General features: G+C 39.2%; 1 protein-coding gene across 5 annotated transcripts in view; it reads right to left on the bottom strand.

Annotated features, from left to right (window-relative positions):
- The window catches only part of LOC140237434 (talin-1-like), a 182,951-nt gene that overhangs the window by 30,175 nt on the left and 126,899 nt on the right, over window positions 1–25,877 (bottom strand). Inside the window, exons 31-46 of one of the 5 annotated variants that reach the window (XM_072317361.1) lie at window positions 20,760–20,855; window positions 18,671–18,871; window positions 17,975–18,111; window positions 17,296–17,479; window positions 16,750–16,872; window positions 16,190–16,333; window positions 15,620–15,781; window positions 14,707–14,847; window positions 13,478–13,659; window positions 12,642–12,774; window positions 11,974–12,075; window positions 10,988–11,158; window positions 10,322–10,468; window positions 9,014–9,115; window positions 7,695–7,811; window positions 6,633–6,653 (exon numbers count right to left, since the gene is read on the bottom strand). In XM_072317361.1, the coding sequence (XP_072173462.1) occupies window positions 6,633–6,653; window positions 7,695–7,811; window positions 9,014–9,115; window positions 10,322–10,468; window positions 10,988–11,158; window positions 11,974–12,075; window positions 12,642–12,774; window positions 13,478–13,659; window positions 14,707–14,847; window positions 15,620–15,781; window positions 16,190–16,333; window positions 16,750–16,872; window positions 17,296–17,479; window positions 17,975–18,111; window positions 18,671–18,871; window positions 20,760–20,855 (2,163 nt within the window). Of the gene's footprint in view, window positions 1–6,632; window positions 6,654–7,694; window positions 7,812–9,013; window positions 9,116–10,321; window positions 10,469–10,987; window positions 11,159–11,973; window positions 12,076–12,641; window positions 12,775–13,477; window positions 13,660–14,706; window positions 14,848–15,619; window positions 15,782–16,189; window positions 16,334–16,749; window positions 16,873–17,295; window positions 17,480–17,974; window positions 18,112–18,670; window positions 18,872–20,759; window positions 20,856–25,084; window positions 25,118–25,877 lie in introns of all 5 variants that reach the window. The other 4 variants (XM_072317358.1, XM_072317357.1, XM_072317359.1 and 1 more) reach the window with 4 other exon arrangements.

The following is a 25,877-nucleotide window of genomic DNA, read 5'->3' as shown; positions in this document are numbered from 1 at the left end:
AAGCAAACAAACAAAAATACATCAGACTTTTTTTTGATGATGAGGATGAGGGGACAAATATAAAGATGTATTTTCTTGCTGATCATACACAAGTGATGTTTTATTGTCATTATCTACATTGTATGTGTCATCTACTGTGCCATACACCGGCAAGGCTGCTGTACCCTACATAGATGATCTATAGCCAGAAATTGTATGAAGTGAACTAATAAGAATATATAGCCTCTTCTTAACCCATTAGTAACTGAACCGCCCGAATCTGCCCATCAGATTACTCCCTAAACTGCCCGAAACCGTCCGTCTGCTTTTTTTTTTTTGGGGGGGGGGGGGGGATAGTTTTATGCTTTATTATTTTGTTTTCATATAGAGTATATAATCACATAATTTAAAGAGGTCAAAGGTCAACAAAAGTATGTCAAAAATTATGTCTGTGACACACAAATCTCTTGGTAAAGTCTTAATAGGCTTTCAAATAAACATAACTTATAATGGACAAAATCAAACGTGCAGTGATCTATTTTGCATAATTTAGAAAATTGTTGAAATGAGAGTAACATTGATGCACCTTCCAGGAAACAATAGGCCATTGTGTACAAATTCTTCAGTTGCTAAAGGGTTTAGGGTATCTGCCACATTATGGAATCTACATAGCAGCCTGCAAAACAGCCTCACACATGATGTTTTACAAAAACTAGAGTTGCACACGTATATCAAACCTAGACCAATCAAGCCTACATCAACTACAACCATGTAACAAGTAAAAGCAGAGTACTACATGTGATAAAACTCTCCGCTGAGACGCAATTTTGCATTGCAATGGAACTTAATTTTACTAGTGCATTTGCATGTGCAACGTGTATGTATGGTTCAATGCCTTTTCTTGTCTGAGCTAGCTTCTTTTTTTTTTACATCTTTAATATGTCATCTCAAAAAATAAAACAAGTAAAAGCGTCAATGTCAGTCCTATTCTTAGTTCATGCCTGTGAGCATAAAAAATAATTCAACATGACTCATCATCAGAAAAGAGCCAGCATGTGCATGTGCAGGGTGCATGTGTGGTTGGATGTTTTCCCTTGAGTAATAAAGTTAGTCGTTTATTTTCTCATCTCACGTCTCACAAAATGAAACACGTAAAGGAGTCATTACCAGTCCTATTTTTATTCCATGCCTGTGAGCGCACAAAATAATAGAACATGACTCCCAACTAGAAAAGGGGCCAAGTGTGGGTGTGCAAGGTGCATATACGGTTGGATGTGTTTCCCTCGTTTGGAGGGCTTTCATCACATCTCACAAAATGAAACATGTAAAGGCGTTTGTTGTTTGCCGGTCCTATTTTCACTCCATGCCTGTGAGCGTAGAAAAGTAATAGAAGCTGACACATCACTAAGAGAGTGGCTGCAGCGCTGAATGGCTGGCCCACGAATGACTCATTTCAGCTCCAAGTGTGTCTGGTAACTTCAAGTCAATGAATAGCAATATATAGATAAAAGAAGCGTTTTGGCCCTAGAGCTGTGATGACTCAAGACAATTACCGGTATTTCTTCTTCCCCTTCTTTCCTGTCAAAGTAGATACATTCGGTTACTTTCAGTCATGCACATCATTTCTTGTCATAAAATTAAAAAGAAAAGATTGCTTGTACAACTGAAATAAATACTTGTTTTGATGGAAGCTCCAAGGACCATAAGTAGTCTAAGCTCATCAGCAATATCAAACAACAAAATGTGTACGCCCATGCATTGAATTATACTACTGGCTTCATTTTTGATGTCCGTATTCAGGATGGTCACTACAAATCAGCACTATAAACGTCTTGCTTCTATAAAGTTGTCCTTATCAAGCGGTGACGACTGTACTACAAAATAGTTAACAGTCAACCATCAAACAGCCAAATACTTGCAGTCATTTCTAGGAAATTTGGACTTCTCATGCACATGGTTGAGTAGTGGTGGTTTTGATTTCATGCGAGCATTTTGTAGCTAACGACATCTCTTGGTCGACTCGTTTGATACATTAAATATCACAAAACAGCATGGAGCATGCTTTCTTCTCCTACATACAAGTCGTACATGTATCAACTGCACGGGGAGGGATGGGGGGGGGGAGGGGGAAGAACAGTAGGCACTGTACTTCTCATCAATGGCTCTCCTTCTTTTCTGAACGCAAGGAGTGAACAGAAATAAGACAGTCATATTCTCAAGCACAGACTATTCATGGACGTCCTGTATGGACAAACAGCTGTGCACATAGTGAGTTTACTCATTCCTGCCATGATATGAAATAACATTCCTTTGTTGATCGACAAGCACTGAAACCATACACAAACTTAAAACTGCATAAAGAACACCTTGAAACACTTGGCACAAACAGTCACCTGCAAACTGCTGTGACTTAAAGAAGTACTTTCAAATCAAATCTTTGCAAAAGACTCATTGAATTGACTAAATGTCTAATTCAGAGGAATGAGACTCTCCTTACATTTTCATTGATGTGGTTAAAAACACTCGCGTAAATAAGTAAGTTACATTTTGCATAGATAATTTGCATACAACTGAGGCTGCTACACTATTGTAGATAATAACACTTCAAAAATGCGTAGCTACAATAAATTTGCCCATTTGATGTCATTTGTTACTACTGCATGTCTAGTTTCATGACAGTGTGAGATACTCCTTCATGTAATTAAAACAATAACAAATAATGTGGGTATGATTATGATGCAGTTGTTGCAGTTTCATAAGTCTTGACAAATCAAAGGCACAGTGACCTGCCTGAAAGAAAATTGCTTATGACAAAGTCTAGCACATAAAATTTGTGTACAGCTATCAATCAAATCCCACTTTTTTCTACATCATCAAGGTGTGGCCCACTTAAAAATTGTTGAAAACAAACAAACAAACAAACAAACAAACACTTCTCTTTTGAGAATATCTACAATGCATTTACAAATAACAGGGCTACAGAGCACACACTCTTCACAGTTCAAACACTCTGGCGTCTTGCGGGAGAAAAGAGGGCGCATAAAATCCCGACGATCATGAGCAACAACATCATGCCACACACGCCATGCTGGTTAGGAACACGTAATGACGTTTCTCGCCGGTCGTCAATCATAATTGAATCACAACACAAAAGTGCCACAATCGTCAAGTAGTGAAAACACAGTCCTCCATTTCAGTACTTAAATTCATTCTATAAACTCTACTTCCATGTAGTCATAGAAACAATACACCTGAGTTAATATATACAGGAATGTGACAGAGAGAGAGAGAAAGAAAGGGAGGTATAGATAAATAGACAGATGGGGGAGAGAGACAGAAACAGAGATAGATATAAAAAGATAGATTGAGATGAACAGATAGATTGATAGAGAGACAGACAGATAGATGAATAGATAGATAGATAGATATACAGATTGACAGATAGATAGAAAATAGATTGATTTATAAATTTACAGATAGAAGGATAGATGAACAGATAGATAGATAGACAGACATATATACAGCTTGACAGATAGATAGAGAGAGAGATAGATACACTGTAGATAGATATACACTGTTCATACTGAGAGATAGATAGATGGGTAGATAGACAGATAGATAGAAAGAGTGGGGTGGGGAAGAAAATATTCAAAGTCAGAAGGCTAGGTCTTGTGGGTTCAATGAACTTGTAAAGGTCTCGTGATTATTTGCGCTCGTTGATTTCTTAGAACCATGTGGTCTACTTCATGACGAAATGTTCCTCGCATGCATGTGGACGGGAGTTAAGAGTTGTTAGTCCTAGCTTTATGTACAGTGGAGCGGGGTCTCTTTCTCTCGAGAACAAAATGGGGACATTCTCATTAAAAACGCTGACAGCTACGGCGATGTACCACGAGACGCGTTGATACAGACACACAGAGACATCCAACAGGACGGGGAAAATGAGGCTGATGAACAAACATGCGGACAAGTACTCACACAAACACACAAACACATCCTTCCCTGCCTCTTTCTCATCTACGGCCATATGAATTCTTGTGGATGCTGTGCCTTGTACAATGTATATATGCTACTTTATAGTCTAAGTTGACAATCTCCTAATAACTAAACATAAACACAAGAAGCAAATTTTGAGCGACTTCAACAAATCAATGCTTGAATCTACTTTGCGCAAAATCAAAAGAAAAATATTTTCTGTCATACAAAATTTTGTGGCCCAAATGTCCCTTCATTTCTATGCCTATTGGTTTTGCAAGGAAAATTTTGTGCCCCTAATTCTACAGTCTGGCTGGATGCAACTCCTGTCAGATATAACATAAAACAAGTGATGTGTTGAACCCACATACAAGTAAATTTGTTCTCTTACAGGGTGTCATTCTGTTACAAAACACTGACTGTGTTATGTACAAACATTCTTCAGTTATTGCCTCCATTTATGACTGCCAGAGAAAGGACTGCTGGATATTGCCGTAGTCTGGTTCTCTAGAGATGGCAAATTCATGTATAAATCATGTACTTGTTTGACTATCACAGGGCATAAATTGACTGAAATTATCGAATAGTACGAAAGGAAATTGCAATGCGGCATCTTGCTGAGCAATAAAGTAAATCAAAGGAAATGGCAGAGTCCCAACCCTTCCCCATCCCATCTCATCCCACCCCATCCCTAGTCAATGCAATTCAAAATGACTCATGGTGCATCTCAATCACCATATAAGTCCAAAGAGGCAGAGTATAGATTCAGGTAGCAGAGAAGTTATTACTGAAAGTAAAATGAGGGGTTAAAAAAAAAAAAACAACTTTGAAATTATCCCTTATGTAGTCAGCTCTCAAAAGTTGCTCAGATCAGGGTGTTAAAAGAAGACACGGTGTGATGATGAATGACAATGGTATGTTTAGGAGTCATGGCTAGTGCACAAGGCTGAACTCGGTCGACCCCAGCAGGTTGATGTCGCTGTTGATTCCCGCACAGAGCTACGCCGCCTTCAAAAGTTTCTCGGACAAGGTATTCAGTTCAATGAGGGTGTGGTGTGATTGTACAGTACGTGATGATGGTGTTTAATCAGAGCTACACTTTATGAACGCTCAAGCAAGTATTCTGCTGGACACTACAGATCTGTCAGTGGCAGCTGCGGCTCAGGTGGGGGGCAAAATCAAGAGCGCTGGCAGAAATAGCAGGCGCTCGCATCCATAAATATCACCATAGAAAAACAGGACGGTGTAAATGTATCTAGCCATCACCAGTCGTTAATGTGATTTCAACACTGTCTGTCACCATGTTATTGCAACAACATTATATAATGCATAGTTATATCAGAAAAGTACAATCTTGATTATTGTATGACTGAGATTACAAAGTACCTTTTGTAAGTTTGGTTTAAGAAAAAATTTAATTTCATATTTACAATTCTTATCTCCTGGTGATGGCATGATGAAGGAAAGAGATAAAAAACAAAACAAACATATCAATGCAAAATGCAAATACTGTTCAAAGGTTTCATCGACAAGAAGATTCTCCCAACATAGAAAATGTACAGAATTCCTCTCAGCTCGAAAATATCGCACATTAGACATTGCTGCAAAAGAAACCTCCTAGGACTAGACTAGTGCTGCGATTGTGATGCAGGACTGCAACTCAAGATGCAAAAAAAAAAAAAAAAAAGATTCCTAACATTGCCAACTTAAAATCGCATTTTGTTTGTCCAGTCAGTGTAAAGATACATGTATGGAATTTGGGAATTTGAATTTGCATACATGTACAATGTTGTTGTTGTTGTTGTTGTTGTTGTTGTTGTCTGTTGTGTTTGTTCTTTTCTTAAATACTAGAAACCATTTACTGAAAATTTTCCAGAATTCATACATGCTGTTCTTGTCGAGGTTTGATAGAGGGTGATGAGAAAATCTCAGTCCCAATCCTATCACTTTTCTCTCCCACAATTAAAAAAAGGAAATCTACGCTGGAACTCTCTCTGCCTTTGTTACAAGGATATTTTTGCAAACGTGAGGTACATGTAATCTGCCAAAATATTGAGTGATGATGAAGAGGAATGGCATTTCTGTTCACAACAGTACCAGCCTCATTAAAACAAGCCCATATATAGTCCCCTTCATAGCACCTCATGTGACTAACAACAGCAAGATGCTCTGTACATGTGAAGTTGGACATGTAAAATATGAATCAATCAATCTTTCACATATATATATATATATATATATACATATATATATATATATATACCAACACGAGTTATGAAAAAAAAAATCATTACAATGGTTGTACTTCAATATAGATCTACCATCTCTGGTGTCTGTGCGATTCTTATTGATTCCTGCTGGCCAAAAAGGCATAAAAAATGCAAATGCTAAGAAGGATGCAAACATCAACATGCTTGGTCTGTGTTAAATGGGTCTCACGCCACAAGTACAAACAGAAATGAAATGATGAACATTACTCGGCTCTGTAAGGGGAGGTAAGGGCTCTCTTTCTACTTTGGAGATGGATATTAAAGCAAATTGAAATAGACATTATATAAATATACAAAATATGGCAACTAAAATGCGGCAGCGGCTTTGGCGAAAAAATTTAGTGAGGAAGAAGTCAGAATATGAACATAGGACCCACAAGTCGGTACTTTTCTGAGTTTTTCGTTTACCTCTTGGTTGGCGAACATCATCTGTCAAAGATGTTGGAGAACACACAAGAAAGACGACATTTTCAATACGACATTACAGTTCAGAAGATATTGGAATATCAGTAGATGTAAGGGGGTAGGGGGTTAAGATAGAGAGGGAAGGGGCGGGGAGGAAGGAGAGATGAAGTTCAGAAATGTGACACACAAGTCTAGGGCACTATATATAGTGGGCATTTCAAACAATGTTCCCCCATTCCGATTCAGGTTCATTGTGTGAGCACTGGCTATGGTCTAGAGGCACACCGAGGATTAATGACACAGGAAAAAGATACAACACTCATGTCTTGCAGGCTCATTCCATAAGAAGATGGTGAATTTCTAGGTAATCACAGTGTTCATTCGGGATCTGTTTCATCTTCTTCTCTTTTTTTTTTTCTGCTTTTACTTACGTCAAACGGAAGGGCACCTTGGGGGTCAAAATCCTAGAAATTCACGGAACATGGACAAAGAGTTGTTATGAAAGGAGGAAAAACACACTTGATCCAGAGGTACAGACTCGAGGCCAAGATCGGAATTTTGATAAGAACAAATAATGCACATCATTGGTCACTTGCAAACATAAAACAAAAATAAACCATCAAAGGCAATAAAATTCCTTGCAAACAGAAAAAATAAAAGTGGGGCAGAAAACGATTAGTTGCCACAAAGTTAATTGTAACATATTCACAGACCGCTGAATATGAACAAAACTCGAAAATTAAGAAATGTTTGCAACACAGGTGGAATTCCCAATATGCTTCAGCCAGTAATATCTGGACCACAGCACGGAATAGTCAACAGTTTAATAACAAAGTCAGATCTTTGACAAATCAAAGTGCAGAACAAAGCAGCTCAGAGTAATATTAGCAAGTCAATCACAAAAAAAAACCAAAAAAAATACATCTCTCGAAAAAAAGAAAGAGGAAAAAACTTCTTGAAGGCAAGTTTTTGTTGGCAAGTTTGTTTGTTTGTTTTTCAAAGTCTGTCCTTGACCCAACTCTCTTCATGTGATGAATTAGTCATGAGATGACTCCAGCATCCTACCTCCTGATTGGTCGATGCCTGAGCCCCACGAGCGTCCTGGGCCAGCTTGTTGTAGTGGTGCTGGAGCTGGTTGGCCAGCGTCCCAAGCTCTGCCACGTTGCTGTTAGCCTTGGTGACCTGTGCATAATGAGGAAAAGATCATTTAACCTTCTCAGAACCATTTCTCTCAAACTTTCCTCCTTATGGTTCACGATGGTTGTGATGATGAGTTTGGTACGGTTAATGTTCACACACACCAAAATTACCATCACCATCTACTTTTGTACCTTTATCTGCACTTCTTATTAAGAATCATAATCAAAAGCTCCAGACAAATTTTTTTTTTTAAAACTCTGTACCAGATCACTACAATTGTGTCATCACGATAAGCTACATATCCTAATAAAATTCACAAACTAAACTGAGAATATGAATCTTAAGGTAAAGAGAAAAATATATGGAGGACATAAAAGTACTGTAAATCAAGAGCAATATCACACTTCACAAAACTGCACATAATTTCTCAGCCAATCCACAATTGCAGACAGGATAAATGCCTGGTTGTGATTTTCAGATCTGAAAACATCATGTAAACAGCAAAATCATTTAAAACTTCAAAGGGTAAATCCTAAAAGATGTTTGGATGTTCAATGGGAAAATTCCCAGCAATACTTAGCTTCACTAAGGTGGCCTGTGGTGATCTACGATGGCTCCCTTTCACAAAACCCCTGCTAAATTTTTGTAGGTCATCCACTGAAAGCGTCAAAACTAAATGGCCAGAGTTATTCAATCGCCTCAAAGCTATGCATGACTCTACATCATGTACAGTATGTCCTATGCACATACACGTTCACGTATTATTTGTGTGTTGTCAATGCTCCACACATAAAGCATGCTGATACTAAATATTGTAGTGCCCTCCCTTTTAAAGAAGAGGATTTTAGTCAGTTGGTTTGTTTGGTTATTTTGTGTTTGTTTGCCTACGCATAAATGTGTGTATCTGTCTGTTTGTGTGAATGTGTGCGTGTGTTCCTTGTGTTTCTGAGTATGTCTGTGAGTGAATGGGGTGGGGTGGAGAATGAGGAGGAGTTTGACTGCTGATTTCACTCTTTAGAAATGATTCTTGTATCATGAGCTATGTTAATTTGTTCCCAAGTGAATGGCTATCATACTGAAATTTTCATTTGCCTGTTTCATATACACTTAAGTGAATATCTATGATTCATGTGATAGCTACTTATAAAATGCATAAAACCAAATAAAGATTTACGAAAAAAAAAAGTGTGTGTTTGAGTGATGAACATATTGCATGTTGAATTGATATAATGTCAGATCCTCACCATGTCTTGAGCTGTCTTGGTGATGGCCTTGGTGGTCTTCACCATGTCGGTCTGGTAATCCACAAAGTCTCCCATCTCACTCTCCGGTACCGCCTCCTCGGTCTACGGCGGTCAGTGGATGACAGATGAAAATATGGAAAGACAGACAGGGAGACAGACAGATGGAGACAGACAGACAGAGAAAAGGTGAGAGAAAAGATAGAGAGATAACATGAGAGAGACAGATATGTAAAGTAGATTCCTCTTTATGCATCAACATTTAAAAACAACACAGCAATCAAATTACCCTCCGATAACTGCAGGATTTTAAAACGTAACCAATTATTACAGACAAACCAACACATAAATGGAAAATATACAGTCATACACTGTACACACATGAAAAAAGAAAAACAACCAACATACAATATGTTATGCTCTGTTGAGAGATCTCTCTTGAATAGTTATTTCATGACACACAATGCCAAGTCACTTTCATATCACTTTCTGTTCCTTCTAGAGAAACCATGATTTTGTTCTTTCTTTTCATACTCCTTGATTCTTTGTCAATGAGCACTGGGGAAGCCGTGGCAGTTATCATTCTGTTCAAGCTAGTCTTATTGCAATACAGGTTTACCAGATTTTCAGATTTATTGGTCATCAATCCTGCGGAACACTATAAAGCACTGATATGTTCTTAATGCAGGTGCAATTTCACATGGCTGTGATTATCCTTGAATCATTAGGAATCATTACTTGACAATCATCTGTATCATTCTTAAAGAAATCAATGTCTTTGTAGAAATCACAAATTGTTGATGGAGTATATGAAGGAAAGCATTTGCCATTACCATCTTTGTCATCATCATCGCCTCCATCACCATCACCATCACCATCATTTATTCATCATCACTATCAATATCATCATCTTTTCTATTATCATCCAATGTTCGTATTCCTTAGAAGCAGAGGGAGCATAATCATCTCGCTTATCTGCACTCAATACAGATTCACCACCGGTCTCCGCATCATCATCACTGCAATCATCTTTGCCAGCATCTGCCATAATCTTGATCTCATATAGCAGCAGCAGCATTACACTCTACCCAAGCTCTTTCCACCCTGATCATTGCATGACAATTATCACCATTGATGTCATCATCGTCATCATCATCATCATCATCATCATCATCATCATCATCATCATCATCACCATCAGCAGCACCATCATCCAGCATCAGCATCATCTGTGGCAGCAGTAGCACTATTTCAAGCATCATCATCATGACCATCATCCCAGTTTCCTTGGTTACCACCTCTTCCACTCACCACAAGAATGGCCTTGGAGATGCTGTCCATCATGCCCGTGACGATGCCAAACTCACTTGCCGCTTCCTCTAGGGTTGTCATGAGGTCATCCACGGCTTCTTTCATGCCCTGGGCTGCCTCGTCCACGGCGGGGTGAGTGTGCGTGGCCTAACAAGAGTTTTTCACAAACACAAACATAATGTTTCAAACATGAGCTCACAAACTGCAAACTATTTTAATATCAAGGAAGTAGTCCATAAAAATGGTAGACTCCATAAACCAGATAAAATGCACACTACCTACAAATTTAGGACCTTACAACTATCTGCAAATGCTATAAAACCATTTTAGGGATAGTTGGAATAGACTAAATTGAAAGTTTTCGTAATTTTCATTTAACAGATGTTGATTAGCTTCTATTAGGTCAAACTGTTTTCCAGTATGGGTTAAAAACCAACACCAACAAATATCTACCTTGATGCTGGTTTGAAACAAAGTAGCAGAAATAAAGAGCTGCAGTTTGAGTTTGTTTTCTTTTCTCTTTACAATGAAGTTAGATATCACATATTCTAAAGCCTGAACAAGGACCTTGTCATCAGCCACTTTCTAGTGAAAAGCAAAACCTCATGACATGCCATCAAACAGCAAAAATCTATAGAGAGGCATCTAGTGAGCTGTGGGGTGTACCTTGGGGTTTCCCCCACTCTCCTTGGAGACATAGAGCAGCTGAAGGGTGGACTCTGCCACCGTCTTGGTCTGGTCCAGGAGGGCCATCTGTCTCTGGGAGCTGATGCTCTTGGATGCGGCGCCAATGGCGTTGCGGGTCAGCGGCTCGAAGTAGTTTGCAATGGATGTCACCTGAATGCCGCCCAAAATGGTAAATGCACGAAAGCAAAGTACACGTATTCACTTTATCTGTACAGGAGCATTTGTGTGTATACTGAGACATGAGGTAGAAAAAAAAACAAACAAACAAACAAACATTGTGTATATGACAGGAATATGATAATATGCAAATATCCATGGAATGTGATGAAGGACTATACCGATTCTGGGTCACAATTTTTGGGAAGATGATTTCCTACTCAAAGTTATTTGCAAGATCATGAAAATAAATACAACAACAACACAAACCTAAAAACAACACCTTTAGTAAAGCATGCCCTGTTGCAAGTTCATCATATGTTACAATGGCAATCTATTAAACATTCTGGGAGGATTTACATGACTGTAAGCTCTCACAAAGTTGGTAGGATATCCGTCTGCTTTGGAATTCTGACTTTAATCAAACCCTGTCTTTCAGGCTACCATTCCAAAATACAACTGATAAACATTCATCATTTGCCAAGAAGGCAAAAGCGCAAATGTCCCAATAAAACAGCAAAAGGGCCCCTTTGTCCCAATAAATCTGCATCATTTTGCGTCAGCCAAAATCGTATCCTTATTCTGTCAAATATCAGCTGCCTGATGTATTGCATAATTTTCATATTCTTATCAATATATTCTATTCTACACAATACTTTGGGGCCAGAAACACCACAGTATTTCACAAATGAGAATGGTGCCAACAAATTACTATGGTATTAATACCAGCGTAATTCTAATGTAAATGCACTTGATGAAATAATGACATGAAGAGGAGAAAAAAGAAGTAATTCTAAATATTTTCTAACCCCGTGGCCGAGTTTCTCTGCCTCTCCCTTAGCTGCATTGGCGACTTGGTCGATCTTATCCCGGATCTGCGCAGCGCTGTTGCTGAGCGTCTCTGTGAATCCCTGTACAGGAGGTAACAACAAATGGTAAAATTTTGAGTTCTTCTGTTTCTAATGACACATCAAAACAAATGCATATAATCCTTTGCATGATAGATACTGTGGGGTGTGACATTTGTGAAAATTTCAGTGTGGTAAATTATTCAATATTTACGAGGAATACAGGTAAAAATAATCAGACACTTACACAGCATTTCCTCGCTGCTTTACAGACACAGAAAAATTCCACTGTTCACTATCTCACTGGGTTTGCTATGCTAAAGTAACCATGTGATAGCTATAGAAATGGCCATTCATTAATTTGCATACACTAGTAGATCTGGACATACAGGTGGCTTCAATTGTCATTTTTCTATTTCTCTCTCTCCTTTCATCAAAACTGTCATAATATAATCATAATACATGTATATTGAAATTAATAATTCATAAAAAGTCTGTTAATCCCAGCCCCCACTTTCCCCACTCCCCCCCCCCCCCCCCCCACACACACACACACACATAATCCAGCATGTGGCAGGTCCATGTACATACATCTCTAGATGTACCGCTGACCAATACTTTCATAATACCTTGAGGTTGTTCTCATCCTGTGGTGGCAGCATCTGACCAACGGCAGCCAGGGAGGCCTGGTCCAGTGACCGCACCGCCTGGTTGACCTTGTGGATGGCCTCATCACATTCCTTCTGACCTGGTGCACGATCCCTGGTGAGCGGAAGAAAAACGAACAAAATGCATGTTTGACTTCATTCATAAGGTATATGATAACCCTTCTCATTCAAATGTATAGTCCAACTTCAACCTGTTAGTTGGCCATGTCGGGACTGGCACCTATCCAGATGATCAATTTGGCTGACCTTATATACATTGTACAATGTACGAGAAACAATGTTCGCACACATGTACATTGTAATGATAGACTCAGAGATGAAGCAATAGCATGCTAGCTAGCGATGGCCCGGCCCAACGATGAGCATGCGCCACGCCTTGGGTAAAACTTGTGTGTGTTGACTTGTGTGTGTACAATTTGTGAATGTGCTTGTGTTCATATTGTGCATGGTTTGTAGAGGACACATTGCTGCCAACAGTTTTGGGCATTCTCCGTTAGCGTGTTTATTGACTGATCGGCTTTTCCCTGCTCATTGACTGATTGCCTCTACTGCGCCATGATTTATTGAAAAGTTTTCAGTCCATGTTCTTACGGTCAATATTTTGTTCTGATTTCTGATCATTTTGAGTTTTTGTTTTGTTTTTTTTTAGTTTCATGTCACATGAAATGTGCAAAAAATTACCAAACCACAAAAACTTTCAATCAACTTCTACAATTTATGACAAAAGCAAGCACAAAACAGTTCCTTCTTTTCAGTCAGAAGAGATTAAAAAAAAAAAACCCAACATTTTCACCCACCTGATGGATGCGATGAGCTCCTTGATGGAATCTGAGACGTTCTTGCTGTGGTTGGCAAGCAGCTGCCAGGTGGGCGGGTCCTTGGGGTTCATGGCCAGCGGCTTGGCCGTCTGGATCAAGGCACTGGAGCTGGTGATCATGCGCTTGCCCGCTGTCGTGATGGGCTCCATGGCCATTCGGGCCTGCCAATTTGAGGATCATTTCACACAAATCATTAAAAAAATATATACGACTTGAAGGGAAAGTCCACACTGATAATTAGTTGGTGTGAATAGAAGCAGTAAAATTAGAGGAACGGGACAGCGAAAGGTTTGAGCAAATTACAAGAAAAACTGAGAAAGTTATGATTTTACGATGTCATTATCAATCAGACATAAATTTACATTTCTGTGATGTCACACATATGTACATCTCACCTTCATTGAAATGAAATAAGGAATTTTCATTTTCCCCATCATATAAATCTTAATTCGCACATACACCCTTAAAAGTCAGCTCACAAGCTACACCATAATTGTACATCATGGAGTTGCCAATTCACACTTGACTGATAAAAAAAAAAAAAATCATAACTATCCCAATTTTGATCAGAATTTCCTTAAATATTCCCTGTTCTGTTCCTCTAATTTTTCTGCTCTTATCCGCAAAAAACTAACTTTCAGGGTGGACTTTCCTGTTTATGCAGGCATGGGACAGTACAGCATTCTCTGAGGCTGCTCAATCAAATCTGGCAAGTTCTGCTTTGATGAGGTACAAATTGTAAAGGGCTGCATGTTCACTTCCCTCAATGGTAAAGACAAAACTTTGCACTGTCTATCTTACACCACTCACCAGTCCCTGAAATCAGTTTCCATGCTAGAGTGAATCGCATGCAGCTTGTTGGAAAATAAGATTGTAAGGGCATGATCGATCATCGCATTATGTTTTACCTGTCCACAATGCTAATGGGGAGGGTTTTTCTGGAAAAAAAGTTGTGTACTACAACTTAAATTATTCTACACTTTTGATCTCAACAGAGTCCAAAGCAACTCATCATCTTATAGCAAATCGCATCATCCAGGTAAGTTTTATGGTAGACCCTTTCGATGCATTCTAAGTAAATTCCAAGTGATGAAGAATTAATTTGAGGAAAATTAATTTTGAGCCCTTCTCAGAACTATGTTTTGGCTTTAAAATAAAACAGAGAGTAGTATTCGCTCACTTCTTCAAGAAGTCCTCGACCAGCTTACCTGAGGTGTGATCTTGGCAGGCACACTGGTGAACTCTGGAGAGCTGGCGAACGTGATGAGGCTCTCAACCGCGTCCACGAGGGGGCGCGTCGCTTCGCCGCAGTTCTTGCGGTTCTGCTCGGTAAAGTTTCCATCGAGATCCTGTCACGGGAACAGAAGATCGAATAAAAGTTGAATGTACATGTAGAAGGCTCTCTTGGCATAGCACTTAAATTCATACTTCAAAGGATACTTTCAATTTTGTGATGCGGTCAAGAGCCGTTCTCCGTGGCAACTGTCTTCACTGCAAGTCCCTCCCCCCACCTCCCATAGAAGGATATAAACATGGCCAATACATGGCAAAGGAGTCACATCAAAAGCACAGCTAGAACTTTCTGCACGACAACACTGTGACAGTATCACACATTATTCCTCTCCCTTTCCTCTGGCTTCCTCTACACTACACTAAACTTGATCACAAGGTACTGAAAATGCTGACTTTTTTTTTTTCTGTGCTAGTAATTGTTTGCCCTCAGCAGGGTAAGATGAATTCCATGTATTTTTACTTTTGCGGACATTACAATAAATGAGCGTGCACTTCAAATAGCTCACCATTGCCAAGATAGTTAACGTCTTTTGGCAGCACAGACTACAGTACAAGGTAACTAATTCGTATCGCAACTAATTCCCCCGCACAATAGGACTAGCGAACATGCAGAAAACTACAAGTAACAAAATGGTTTACACCCCTATAACATACCTACATGTACCTTGAGATCTAACATACGAAATATCTGATATAAAAACACCATGGAAAAGAATTTGCACACTTTTTTTTCGTGGTAGTTTCACGTAGTATGAAAATGGGCAAAAATTTCCATACACTGACAATTTCCTCTTGTACAGTACATGTTGTGGACTTTTGTCTCCATACCTTGATGCTCTTGACAAGGTTGGCGGTGCTGTTGGCCACGTCCTTGGCGGACTGGACAAAGTGCTTCTTGGCCACCGGGTTGCTGGTCTTGGACGAAGCCACTCGGCAGATGTTGCAGAGGGCAGAGGTGTGCTTGGCTACCTCGGTAGCCGCAGCCAAGACCTGGATGAAAATGAGACGTGGGCAAGTGAATAAAAACAGCAACCACGAGTAGAATTTTTTTTTTCCCTATGCTCAATTGGGCCATCAAGGACTCTGAAGGTAATGAGCAATATTTGACCAGTACTGTGTGAAAGATTATAATTGATATTATCATCATGCCTGAGAATAACCAAATTTTATAAATCTAATACTTTCTTCCCATTAATGTATGTATGTATATATGTATGTAAGTACGTATGTATGTATGCATACATATACATGTATCTATGTGTGTGTTTGTGTTCATGAGTGTATGTACAATGTATATATGTGTGTAAGGGCAGTATCTTATTCTGCACAATCATATATTGTTTGTTTGTTTTTTAAAGAAAGGAATGAATCCCTCAAAATTTGGGACTTAATTCTTACCTGCTGCTGTGAACTGTCTGGGTTCAGCAAACTCTGGCATGCCGACTGGATAGCCTGGAAGGCTCGCGCAAACTGGGACTGGTCCACTAGCCCCGGTCTACCGGCCACACTCGATGGGTCGGAGATTCCGACAAGGTAAGCCGACTGTTTGCAGCAAAAGCGGCATAGAAAAACGAGAAAATACTGGGTAAATTACTGTAGCACCAACATGGCATGCACCATGTAAATTATTGAAGGTTGAATGCATTTGTCCGCTATACTTGTGTGCACCAGACACTCATCACGATGTCCTCAGATATCAATGAAAACTGCAATTTCCTCAACATAAAATGTCACTACGCTCACACAAACATATCACAACAAAGTTTATGAAATCCCATCACCACAATCAAAGGTGATGAACACCGCATATTAATTGAATAAATATCAGCTTTAAAGACTATTAACAGAGTATATGAATACATCAATATTCAATTATTTAAGATTGCTCGTTATTTTCAAAACACAAGCAGATGTCATCAGTAGCTAGGAAAGTTTTCGGGAAGGGTAAACCATCTCACCTGAGCAGCGGCTTCGGTGAGACCGCACACAGCTTGGCCCGCCCTCTCGACGCTCTGGCCGAATTTTTCCAGCTCTCCCTCCTTGGCGTTCTGGGTGATGCCAGCCATACTTTCACCAAGGTCCTGTCGTACAAAAAAAATAAAGAGAAGTTAGAAAAGACACACAGACAGGTGTCAGCAAGCCCTACGAGATCCTTTCTACATTCATTTTACAGACTTGAGGAAGATACTCGGTCAACGAGCAGCGTCGTTCAAGGGAAAAACAAAAATGTAAAAGACATCAGAAAGAGGGTCTTGTTTTCTTTCTAGAATAATAACATACACTGTGTGTGAATGTGAGATTTACTCTGTGGTGGTTCTATAATGAGATTACTTAACATCGTGTCTCTCTTTGGCTAATTCAAAACAATGAAAGTGAAGAGACAGGACTAATCATGGTATGTCTGTTCTGAAACTATCATGTGCAAGTTGCTCGCATGATGTGACCTATGACCTCCGATCAAGCAAATGACTTTGTGAACACCACGCGAGGAACATCGTAGTCACCTTGGATTTGAGCATGACTGCGTCCAGGCACTCAAAGTAGGTGGCGTCGTTGACCGGCTCGTTGATGTTGTCCAGGATGGACTTGATCGCCTGGATGTTGCGGAGGGCGTTGTCGCATTCCTTCTGTCCGGGGGCGCTCTGCATGAAGGTGTTGAGCAGTGTGTTGATGCTGTCTGTCACTTGCCTGCATGCACAGAGCAAAAATACCGATCTCTGGTTGTTTATCATGGCATTCTGAGTGATGGAAATTATCTTGGAGTAGTACAGAATGAATACCATAATCTATCAAGTATATGACAAAAATATGTCAGTATTAAATTGTTTCAAACAGAGGAGCGCAAGCTACAGCAATTCAAGTTTGCAGCAAAAACCTGAAGATCAAAAATAAATGCTCATATTTCCTACATGTAAAGCAACAGGAGGAACACAGAATCTATCAAGAAGAAATTAGTGTAGCCAAATCAAAACAAAAGAAGACCTGAACTGATGAGGATCCAAGTAGAAAGTAACATGGGAATGATACTGTGTATGATGGTCAACTTGAGCTACACACATATGAAATATCTTCATGCTACCATCATATCAGAACACTTTGTTACATTGTAGTTCCCAATTTATGCAGTGACATGTCACTAAGTCACTATCCAAGCAACATCATCACCATGGCAACCAAACTAACCTCGCTGCAGCGGCCAGCAGATTCTTGGCATTGGGCGCGTTGGGGTCCACAGACATGGCCTTAACAGCCAGCAGCAGCTTACTGGAGGAGACTGAGATGTTCTTTAGACTACCAACCATATTACTCTGAGCTTCCGCCTGCAAAGAAAGAGAGCATCAGTGACTCTCATATTAGTCCTACATACTGAAATTGGCGTTGGTGTTGGTAAGTATAAAAATGGTGGTAAAAGGTCCAGACTGAATCATGCAGCTTTACTAGTGTACACATTGTACACAGTCTATGGTAATATTATTCAGTTTTGGGTAGTGAAACATTCATTAGGAAGGATGTTGTATGATCTGTGATTAATTCCATATGAGTTTTACAGGGGGAAAAATCATACAAAAACAAAACAAGCAAATTTGGAAAGATGCATTTTTGTAGGAGTGCTTTGGTAAAGTGATTTAATTTCAATTCACTTCTGGAATGCATCAATGTTCTATCCATTCATCTCTCCATGTATTCATTTATCATTTACCTATCTAATTATCTGTCCCTTCATTAGATTCAATCCAATCACAGTGGCCAGTTCAGTAATCTGGTAATTAAACTGGAAATACCCCGTGCTATCAAGTCACGTAAAAACAAATTCAAGAGTTGAGATATGGTGGGGGAAAAAAAAAAGAAAAGGAAAGAAAAAGAGTTCAATCATCTTACTGATGCGGTCCTGGCCATGCCCATTCCAGAGTCCATCAGGTCCTGGAACTCCCGGCTGAACTCGTTGGCTGCCATGGCCAGTTCCTCGGGGGTGCCCCGGGCTGCAACCACCAGTTCCCCGCTGGCCACATTCAGGCCCTGGGCCGCTCGGTTGAGACTGTTCTGGTGCTCAGGGTAACTCTTGTGCTCCCCAGCCGGCAGCTGATGGGTTAACACCCCATCCCGAAGTGGTCCAGTTCAAGTAATAAAGGTGGGGGGGGGGGGGGGAGGGGGTAGGGGGTGGAAAGTGAAGCAGGGTATCCAACATACAAGGTGTATGTTGAAATATGGGTAGAATACGTGGAGATTAGGATTGGATCAAGAGGGGAAGTATAGGGTGGGGGAGGGGTGTTCACACACATGGTGTTGTGCACACATAGCCAAGGAAGATGTACAGACATTGAGAATTGGGAGGTGGCAGGGGGAGAAGGGAAAATACAACGGGAAAATTGAATTAGCATCACTACAATCAGTCACATCATTGACAGTTTCATAAAAAGTTCTCCTCTACTTTTCCAAACATCTGCCTCTTAGGTAATTAAGGAATGCTTGCTGTCATTTTATCCAAATAAACAGTGTATCTGGCTTCTCATTGGTATGCCTTTTGGGTTGTTGCTTTATATGCCACTTCTACATTATCTCATCTCAACAATTTTGATCGGTTACAAACTTCAACTCGTCGTTTTCTCATCATGACAAGATGCTTTAGCCGAAAATATTCAGAAAACTCATCCCCCGACTTCCATCACATATTCTTGCAATATCAAATGTAAAAATGACAAATACAATGTATCTGAAAGAGAAAAGAAGTGCAGTGAGTTGAGGGCTTAAACTTATACAAGACTTTAGTAAGAGATAAATTACTATATATCCCAGCAAAGCACTAGGTGCATTGCTGGGAAATCGTTGGCTGTTGTCAAACATTCTAATCAGTGGCTCTTTCCTGAAATTTCTTCTAAATGACAAAAAAAAAGGTCACATTTATCATTTATGAAGAAAAGTGAAGTGCATTGTACATGTAAATTGTGTGTGAGAGATTATATTATGATGAGGTTAGTGTACACAGAAACAAAAAAATGTGTGTTGAGTCGATGAGAACAGATAATGTGACATTCTACTATTGTTCTAGAAGTAGAGAGATCTGTGTGTAGTGTCTGTTGGTTTCTATTGGGAGGGAGAGTGGAATATTTCAGAGTGCCACTAACAAAATTAAAAGCATACTGTCAATTATATCCAGCACTCTTGACACAATGCATAAAAGCAATACACAGGCAACTTGAAGCCATTCAGCGAACATTCTCATTTAAATACAATACATTTGGAACATGATTGTCAAAGACATACAGGCGGAACTGACCGTAAAACAATGTTGAATGTCATACATGTCCTTTTTTTTTTCACTTTTCTCTGTACAAGTCAAGACTCCTAAATTGAATGCACATGAATGAATTTTCACTAGAACATGACTATTACGATTACTACCACATGGAAGTACAACTGAAAAAGACACAGTTGATCCATTCTGGGATATTGCACAGAAGAATGATTTTGTGATACAGTCATATGGAGAAGAAATGAGGACAATGAATGAGTCAAACCATGGTAATATGGCAGAATGCAAACTTTTCTTTCGTTGCCCAAAGTATCTAAAACCAAACAAATATCCTGTATGAACTGTGCACGCATTGTACTCAACCATGGGTAGGTCAAACCCATCGAGCAGTTGTGATGAAAAATTGATCATTAGAATCAAAATCAGACTTCCATATCAATCTCTTTATTTGTCATCAAGCAAATTGAAATATCAAGACATTTGTGGACATAAACACAACCTGCTCAGATGTGTTTCGATTCTTCCAGTCAAGGGTTTATGTCACAAAAGTGCAGATGATAAATGTCTGCAGTGATAGGTGATTTCAACTTCTGTTCTACACTGCTTACTGCAACAAAGAAAAAAAAAAAACTACAGGAAAAAAAAAATCAATGAATTTTCTACATAAACCCAAAGGAAGAGTATGCAATGGTGCAATATGTGAGAACACTGACATACACTTGCGAAGAGAGATTCCAGCTCTTCCGCAGAAATGTTGGACGTTGGGGACATTGCGTCCATGACCACACTTTGGCGAGTACATGGGTCAAGCCACTATGGCAACAATTTACGCCCAGTGAATGAATGGTTGAACAGGAACCAGAATGCAGGGCAAAAGGAGGTAAGATGGTTTGGGATGGAGAACGTGGTAAGAAAAGAACAAGACAAAAGAGGGAAGGAAAGAGGAGTATAAGGGAAAGCGTGGAAAGAGGATGAAAGATCAATGATCAAGAGAAAATATAATCCATTGTAGTTTCCAGGAAATGTAGAAGGTAATACATGGAGTTAAGAAAGGAAAAGATATCAATGATATAATTTCGGGGAGAGAATCAAATGATTCAGAACAAGATGAGACACACACCGTAGTAGGTAGATGAAATAACAAGAGAAATGCAAAGATGGAAGAGGCAAAGGAGGAAAGGCAGAGAAAAAGTGAGAGATGAAGGACGAATGAGAGATAGTAATGAGGAAGAGTGAGGGACAGAAGACGAGTAAGAGGTGGAGAAAGGGTGGGGATAGAGGATGAATAAGAGATAGGGGATGAGCGAGAGATAGTATGAAGAGTGAGAGATAGAGGATGAGAGAGAGATAGTATAAAGAGTGAGAGACAGAAGACGAGTAAGAGGTGGAGAAAGAGTGGGGATAGAGGATGAATAAGAGATAGGGGATGAGCGAGAGATAGTATGAAGAGTGAGAGATAGAGGATGAGAGAGAGATAGTATAAAGAGTGAGAGACAGAAGACGAGTAAGAGGTGGAGAAAGAGTGGGGATAGAGGATGAATAAGAGATAGGGGATGAGCGAGAGATAGTATGAAGAGTGAGAGATAGAGGATGAATGAGAGATAGTATGAAGAGTGAGAGACAGAAGACGAGCAAGAGGTAGAGGATGAATAAGAGATAGATAGAGGAAGAGTCAGAGATAGACAATGAGCAAGAGATAGAGGATGAGAAAGAGATATAAGATGAGTGAGAGATAGAAGATGAGCAAGAGGTAGAGGATGAGTAAGAGATAGAGGAAGAGTCAGAGAGAGAAGATGAGCAAAAGGTAGAAGATGAGAGAGATAAGATGAGTGAGAGATATAAGGTGAGCAAGAAGTAGAGGAGAGAGAGATAGATAGAGGAAGAGTCAGGGATAGAAGATGAGCGAGAGATACAGGATGAGTAGGAGATAGAGGCAGAGTCAAAAATAGACAAAAAGGCAGAAAAGAGGGGGATGGGCAGGGGAAATGAATGGATAGGGAAAGGAGGCTCAAGGACATTGGGTTCACATGGCGGTGATGGACACGGAAGTGAAGGTGAAGAGATCAAGTCCCGATGTGGGTTAAGGGTGCGGAGAAAGTACCGGTGTCGCCACAGTAGTAGGACACATGCAAACATACATGGAAAGAGACAGGAAAAGAATAAAAACATACAAAATGATAATTACAATGACAAAGGAGAGGAAAACACACTCAGCAATGTCGAACAAAATAAACAATAACGGGCAAATGAAAATTGAGAAAAGAACAAACAAACATAACAAACAAACATATAAACAGACAACCAATCAAAAGTCAAAAGAAGACAAGATACATGTGCACATACAAATGGGAAATGAAAACCTTCACTTGTAGGATGCACAACATCATGGATTAGGAGATGAACTTGAAATGACAAAATGTTGCACATTTTAAGAACAAATAATATTGCTAAAAAGGTAACCTATAGTGATCTTGGAAACTTTAATACCAAATGTCATTAAAAGATGCACATACCTTGGGCAGTAATAATCTCTTCTATCACTAGGTAATATGCTGGTAAAAGTCACTTATTACACAATTGATTCAAAAAGACGACATACTGACCTTTCTCTAGACACTTTTGCTTGCCTTTATACAGCTTACATGTACAACTACAAAGTATCCGAACAAACTCACAGTAAGATCAAGGCACACGGTGCCCTGCTACACACAAAATCTTGACCACATGTACTGGACATGGCTGGTAGGGACTGATTGGGAGATATTCCATGGTTAAACTTTCTATTTTTGTACTTTGGGTTAATTTTTTCTTCTTCTTTCTTTCTTTCTTTCTATCTTTTGAAGGAGGTATTCATCATTCCAGAAAAAAAAGGTTGCATTTTCACTTCTGTGCGTGATGCACGATGTACTATTTTCTTCATTCTTCTTTTCCTTCTTCTTCCTTTTCAAATCTGCTTTCACACTTGACCGAGAGATCTCAAAAGGGGGCCTGTACTGCAGGAGGGCCTAGGACTGGTACTGGATTACTGTTCCAGAAAAAGAAAACAACTCCCTTTTCTCATTCCTCTTCTGTGTGACAACCCCCTCACCCCAAAAGGGGAAACAAATAACTCAACCTGGGATGAACAGAGAAATCTCCAGGGGGTGGGGGGGGGGGAGGGGTCCAAAGGGAATCATCTATTTTGAGCAAACTTTGCAAAGGATGACCAAATCATGCAGCACTGCTCTTTCATTTGTCCAGCACAAAAATACAAGAAGTGAATGGCAATGTCCTCTGTCACATTAGAAAACCTATTTCATCTTCATTTTCAATCAAGTGAACACTGCCATTCCATCAGTCATTCAGAGCTGAAATATTGGGGGATCAAAGTCTTTCACACAACAAAACGTACACGCGTAGAGGTCAAATTTCCTGAATTTGCCATTAGATAGCTTTTCTGGATTTTCTTTCTCTCATTCCCCTTCCCCTCCCCCTCCTCCCAGCTTTGCATAAGATTTTGAAACTGTTCTGTTCTTTGTTGTTACTTTCTCAGAGTGTTTATCGTAGTGAGATAAGTTGCTGCCGTTTATTGCAAGGGAAAATGGTTCATTGGAACAACCTTTTGGCACCTAACCTCACTTTGTCTTCTAAGGACTACTGATAATTTGATATATACATTGTACCTGATAAAGTTCCGTCACATTCTTCACCCTATAATCAGTTCACCGACATCTCAGCCATGCACATACCCTATTCAACTGGTAAACAGCAAACAAACATAGGCTCTGGATATCGTGTTAACACTTCTTGATCTTTCTGATCAATCTCCTGTGAGTGTGAAATTTTTTGCAAATTTCTTCTTTTTTTGTGTCTAACTTTGCAAGACCAAAATTTGTGTGATTTGTATTTGTTTTTGTTTTTACTTATTTAGATTCCACTCACTATATATTGAAATTTACATGGCTGATACAAAGGACAAAATGTTGGCAAAGTTTTTTTTTTAATATATTTTCATGTTGGTAACAGAGAATGTGAATCACGGCATTCCACACAATAAATTAATGTTCTTCACTACATGTATGTTACAGTATCCACCTAGCTAGCTGGTCAGTATTCTACCTACATGTATCTACCAATAACTAATGATCTATCTACAATGTATGTATCTGCCTTGTCACCTACTTGTCTAAATCATTAGATATTAATCTATCTATCTATCTACCTATCTATATCTATCTATCTACAGGTTGTATCTATCTATCTTTCTATCTACCTATCTACATCTATCTATCTATCTATCTATCTATCTATCTATCTATCTATCTATCTATCTTTCTATCTACCTATCTACATGTATCTAAGTAATAAACACATATCATAGGGCAGTAATAGAAGGGTTTTATTTGTCTAAACCTTCACTGCATTCTGATTAATGTAATACACATTTTCAGGGCACTGTGTATTCTATCTCACAGTTTACATTTTACCTCTACTTTGAATGAGCTTCTAATATGAGAAATGTTAACATACATTGTACACACACAAACACACACACACATATGTGAAGAGATACAAAAAGCAGAGAGAGACACAAAGATATTGCAAATAATTTTTGGAATGTTGACAGTGACTAGGAGATAAAAGGAAAATAAAGAAGAAATTGACACACACAGATGGCATGTCGAATGTTTCCCACTGATTGCGCTTTGATGCATAAGAGACGCACAGCTATTTTGACTGCAACATCACTCAAAATGATTTCACACATTAGGCTACAATTACGGACAGATTCTTTGATGCGGCATGTGGTGCCAGTTGTTACAGAAAGCCAAATAACACCAGACACAAGACTTGAGTAAGGAAAAAAAAAATATAGAACCAGGATAGAATAATCTTATACAGAGCAACAGGATGGTGGCACAAAGAGCTATGGGATACAGTGGATAGGATTATATGTTTTATGTATAGCTGAATAAAGGACACTGATATAGTATGTGAAATGAAACGGTTTCTCCAGTGGAGTTCTGTTGTGTGATTTCCAAGAATTACCAGTGACTACATACCATCGCATATCTCTCCTGAGCTTTTTTCATCATCTAATATGTGGGTGCATGTCGAAAAGTAAGCAAGTAAAGGTTGGAAGAAATCAACAAGTAAACGATAACGAAAAAAATAAAACCCAGTTTGCAAGAAGGGAAAAGAAAATAACGCTCGAAGGAAAAGTGAGAAAAACAAAACAAAACCCATCCAATACAATTCTCCGCGCAGAAACAGACGTAAGTGGAAAGAAGTAGACAGGGCCTATATGAACTGCTACAGAACTGGCGAGTGTTGGGGGAAAAAAAAAACCAATTAATCCCGTTTCCATGGAAAAATCCAAGAAGCAAATGATCATTAACAGAGAAATAAAGCGCATTGTAATTTTACGTGATGTAGAAATTAAGATATTTGGTACGATGTATATAGCACATAGTTCTAAGAAGCTTGAATACAGAGCAATGTGAAACTGGAATGCTGTTGAAAATAACTAATCCCATGTAAAAATAGAACCAGTGGGAAGAAACAAATCATTTGTTACAGAAATCAGAATATGATTGGCATAATGGTACGTGGGAAAAATGTGCGTCGTGTTACGATACACAGACATTTTTAGAATATGATTTCTGTTGATTCTATGTTGAGTGCATGAGAGGTCACTTAATAAATGATCTTCAAGTCTTTCTTTTCTTTTTGGTGTTGTTATTTACCATTGCCAGTGCCTCGTCCTCCTTATTTGGAAATCACAATGACAAAACATGACACAAACTATTACATTCCACAAATATAAGACAGGGTCTGTGCTCTGAAAAATCAAGT

This window comes from Diadema setosum, chromosome 14 (genome assembly GCF_964275005.1).
Source record: "Diadema setosum chromosome 14, eeDiaSeto1, whole genome shotgun sequence".
Taxonomy (NCBI): Eukaryota; Metazoa; Echinodermata; class Echinoidea; order Diadematoida; family Diadematidae; genus Diadema; species Diadema setosum.
The sequence above is the reverse complement of the archived record's forward strand: the minus strand, read 5'-3'. Positions and strand labels throughout refer to the sequence as shown.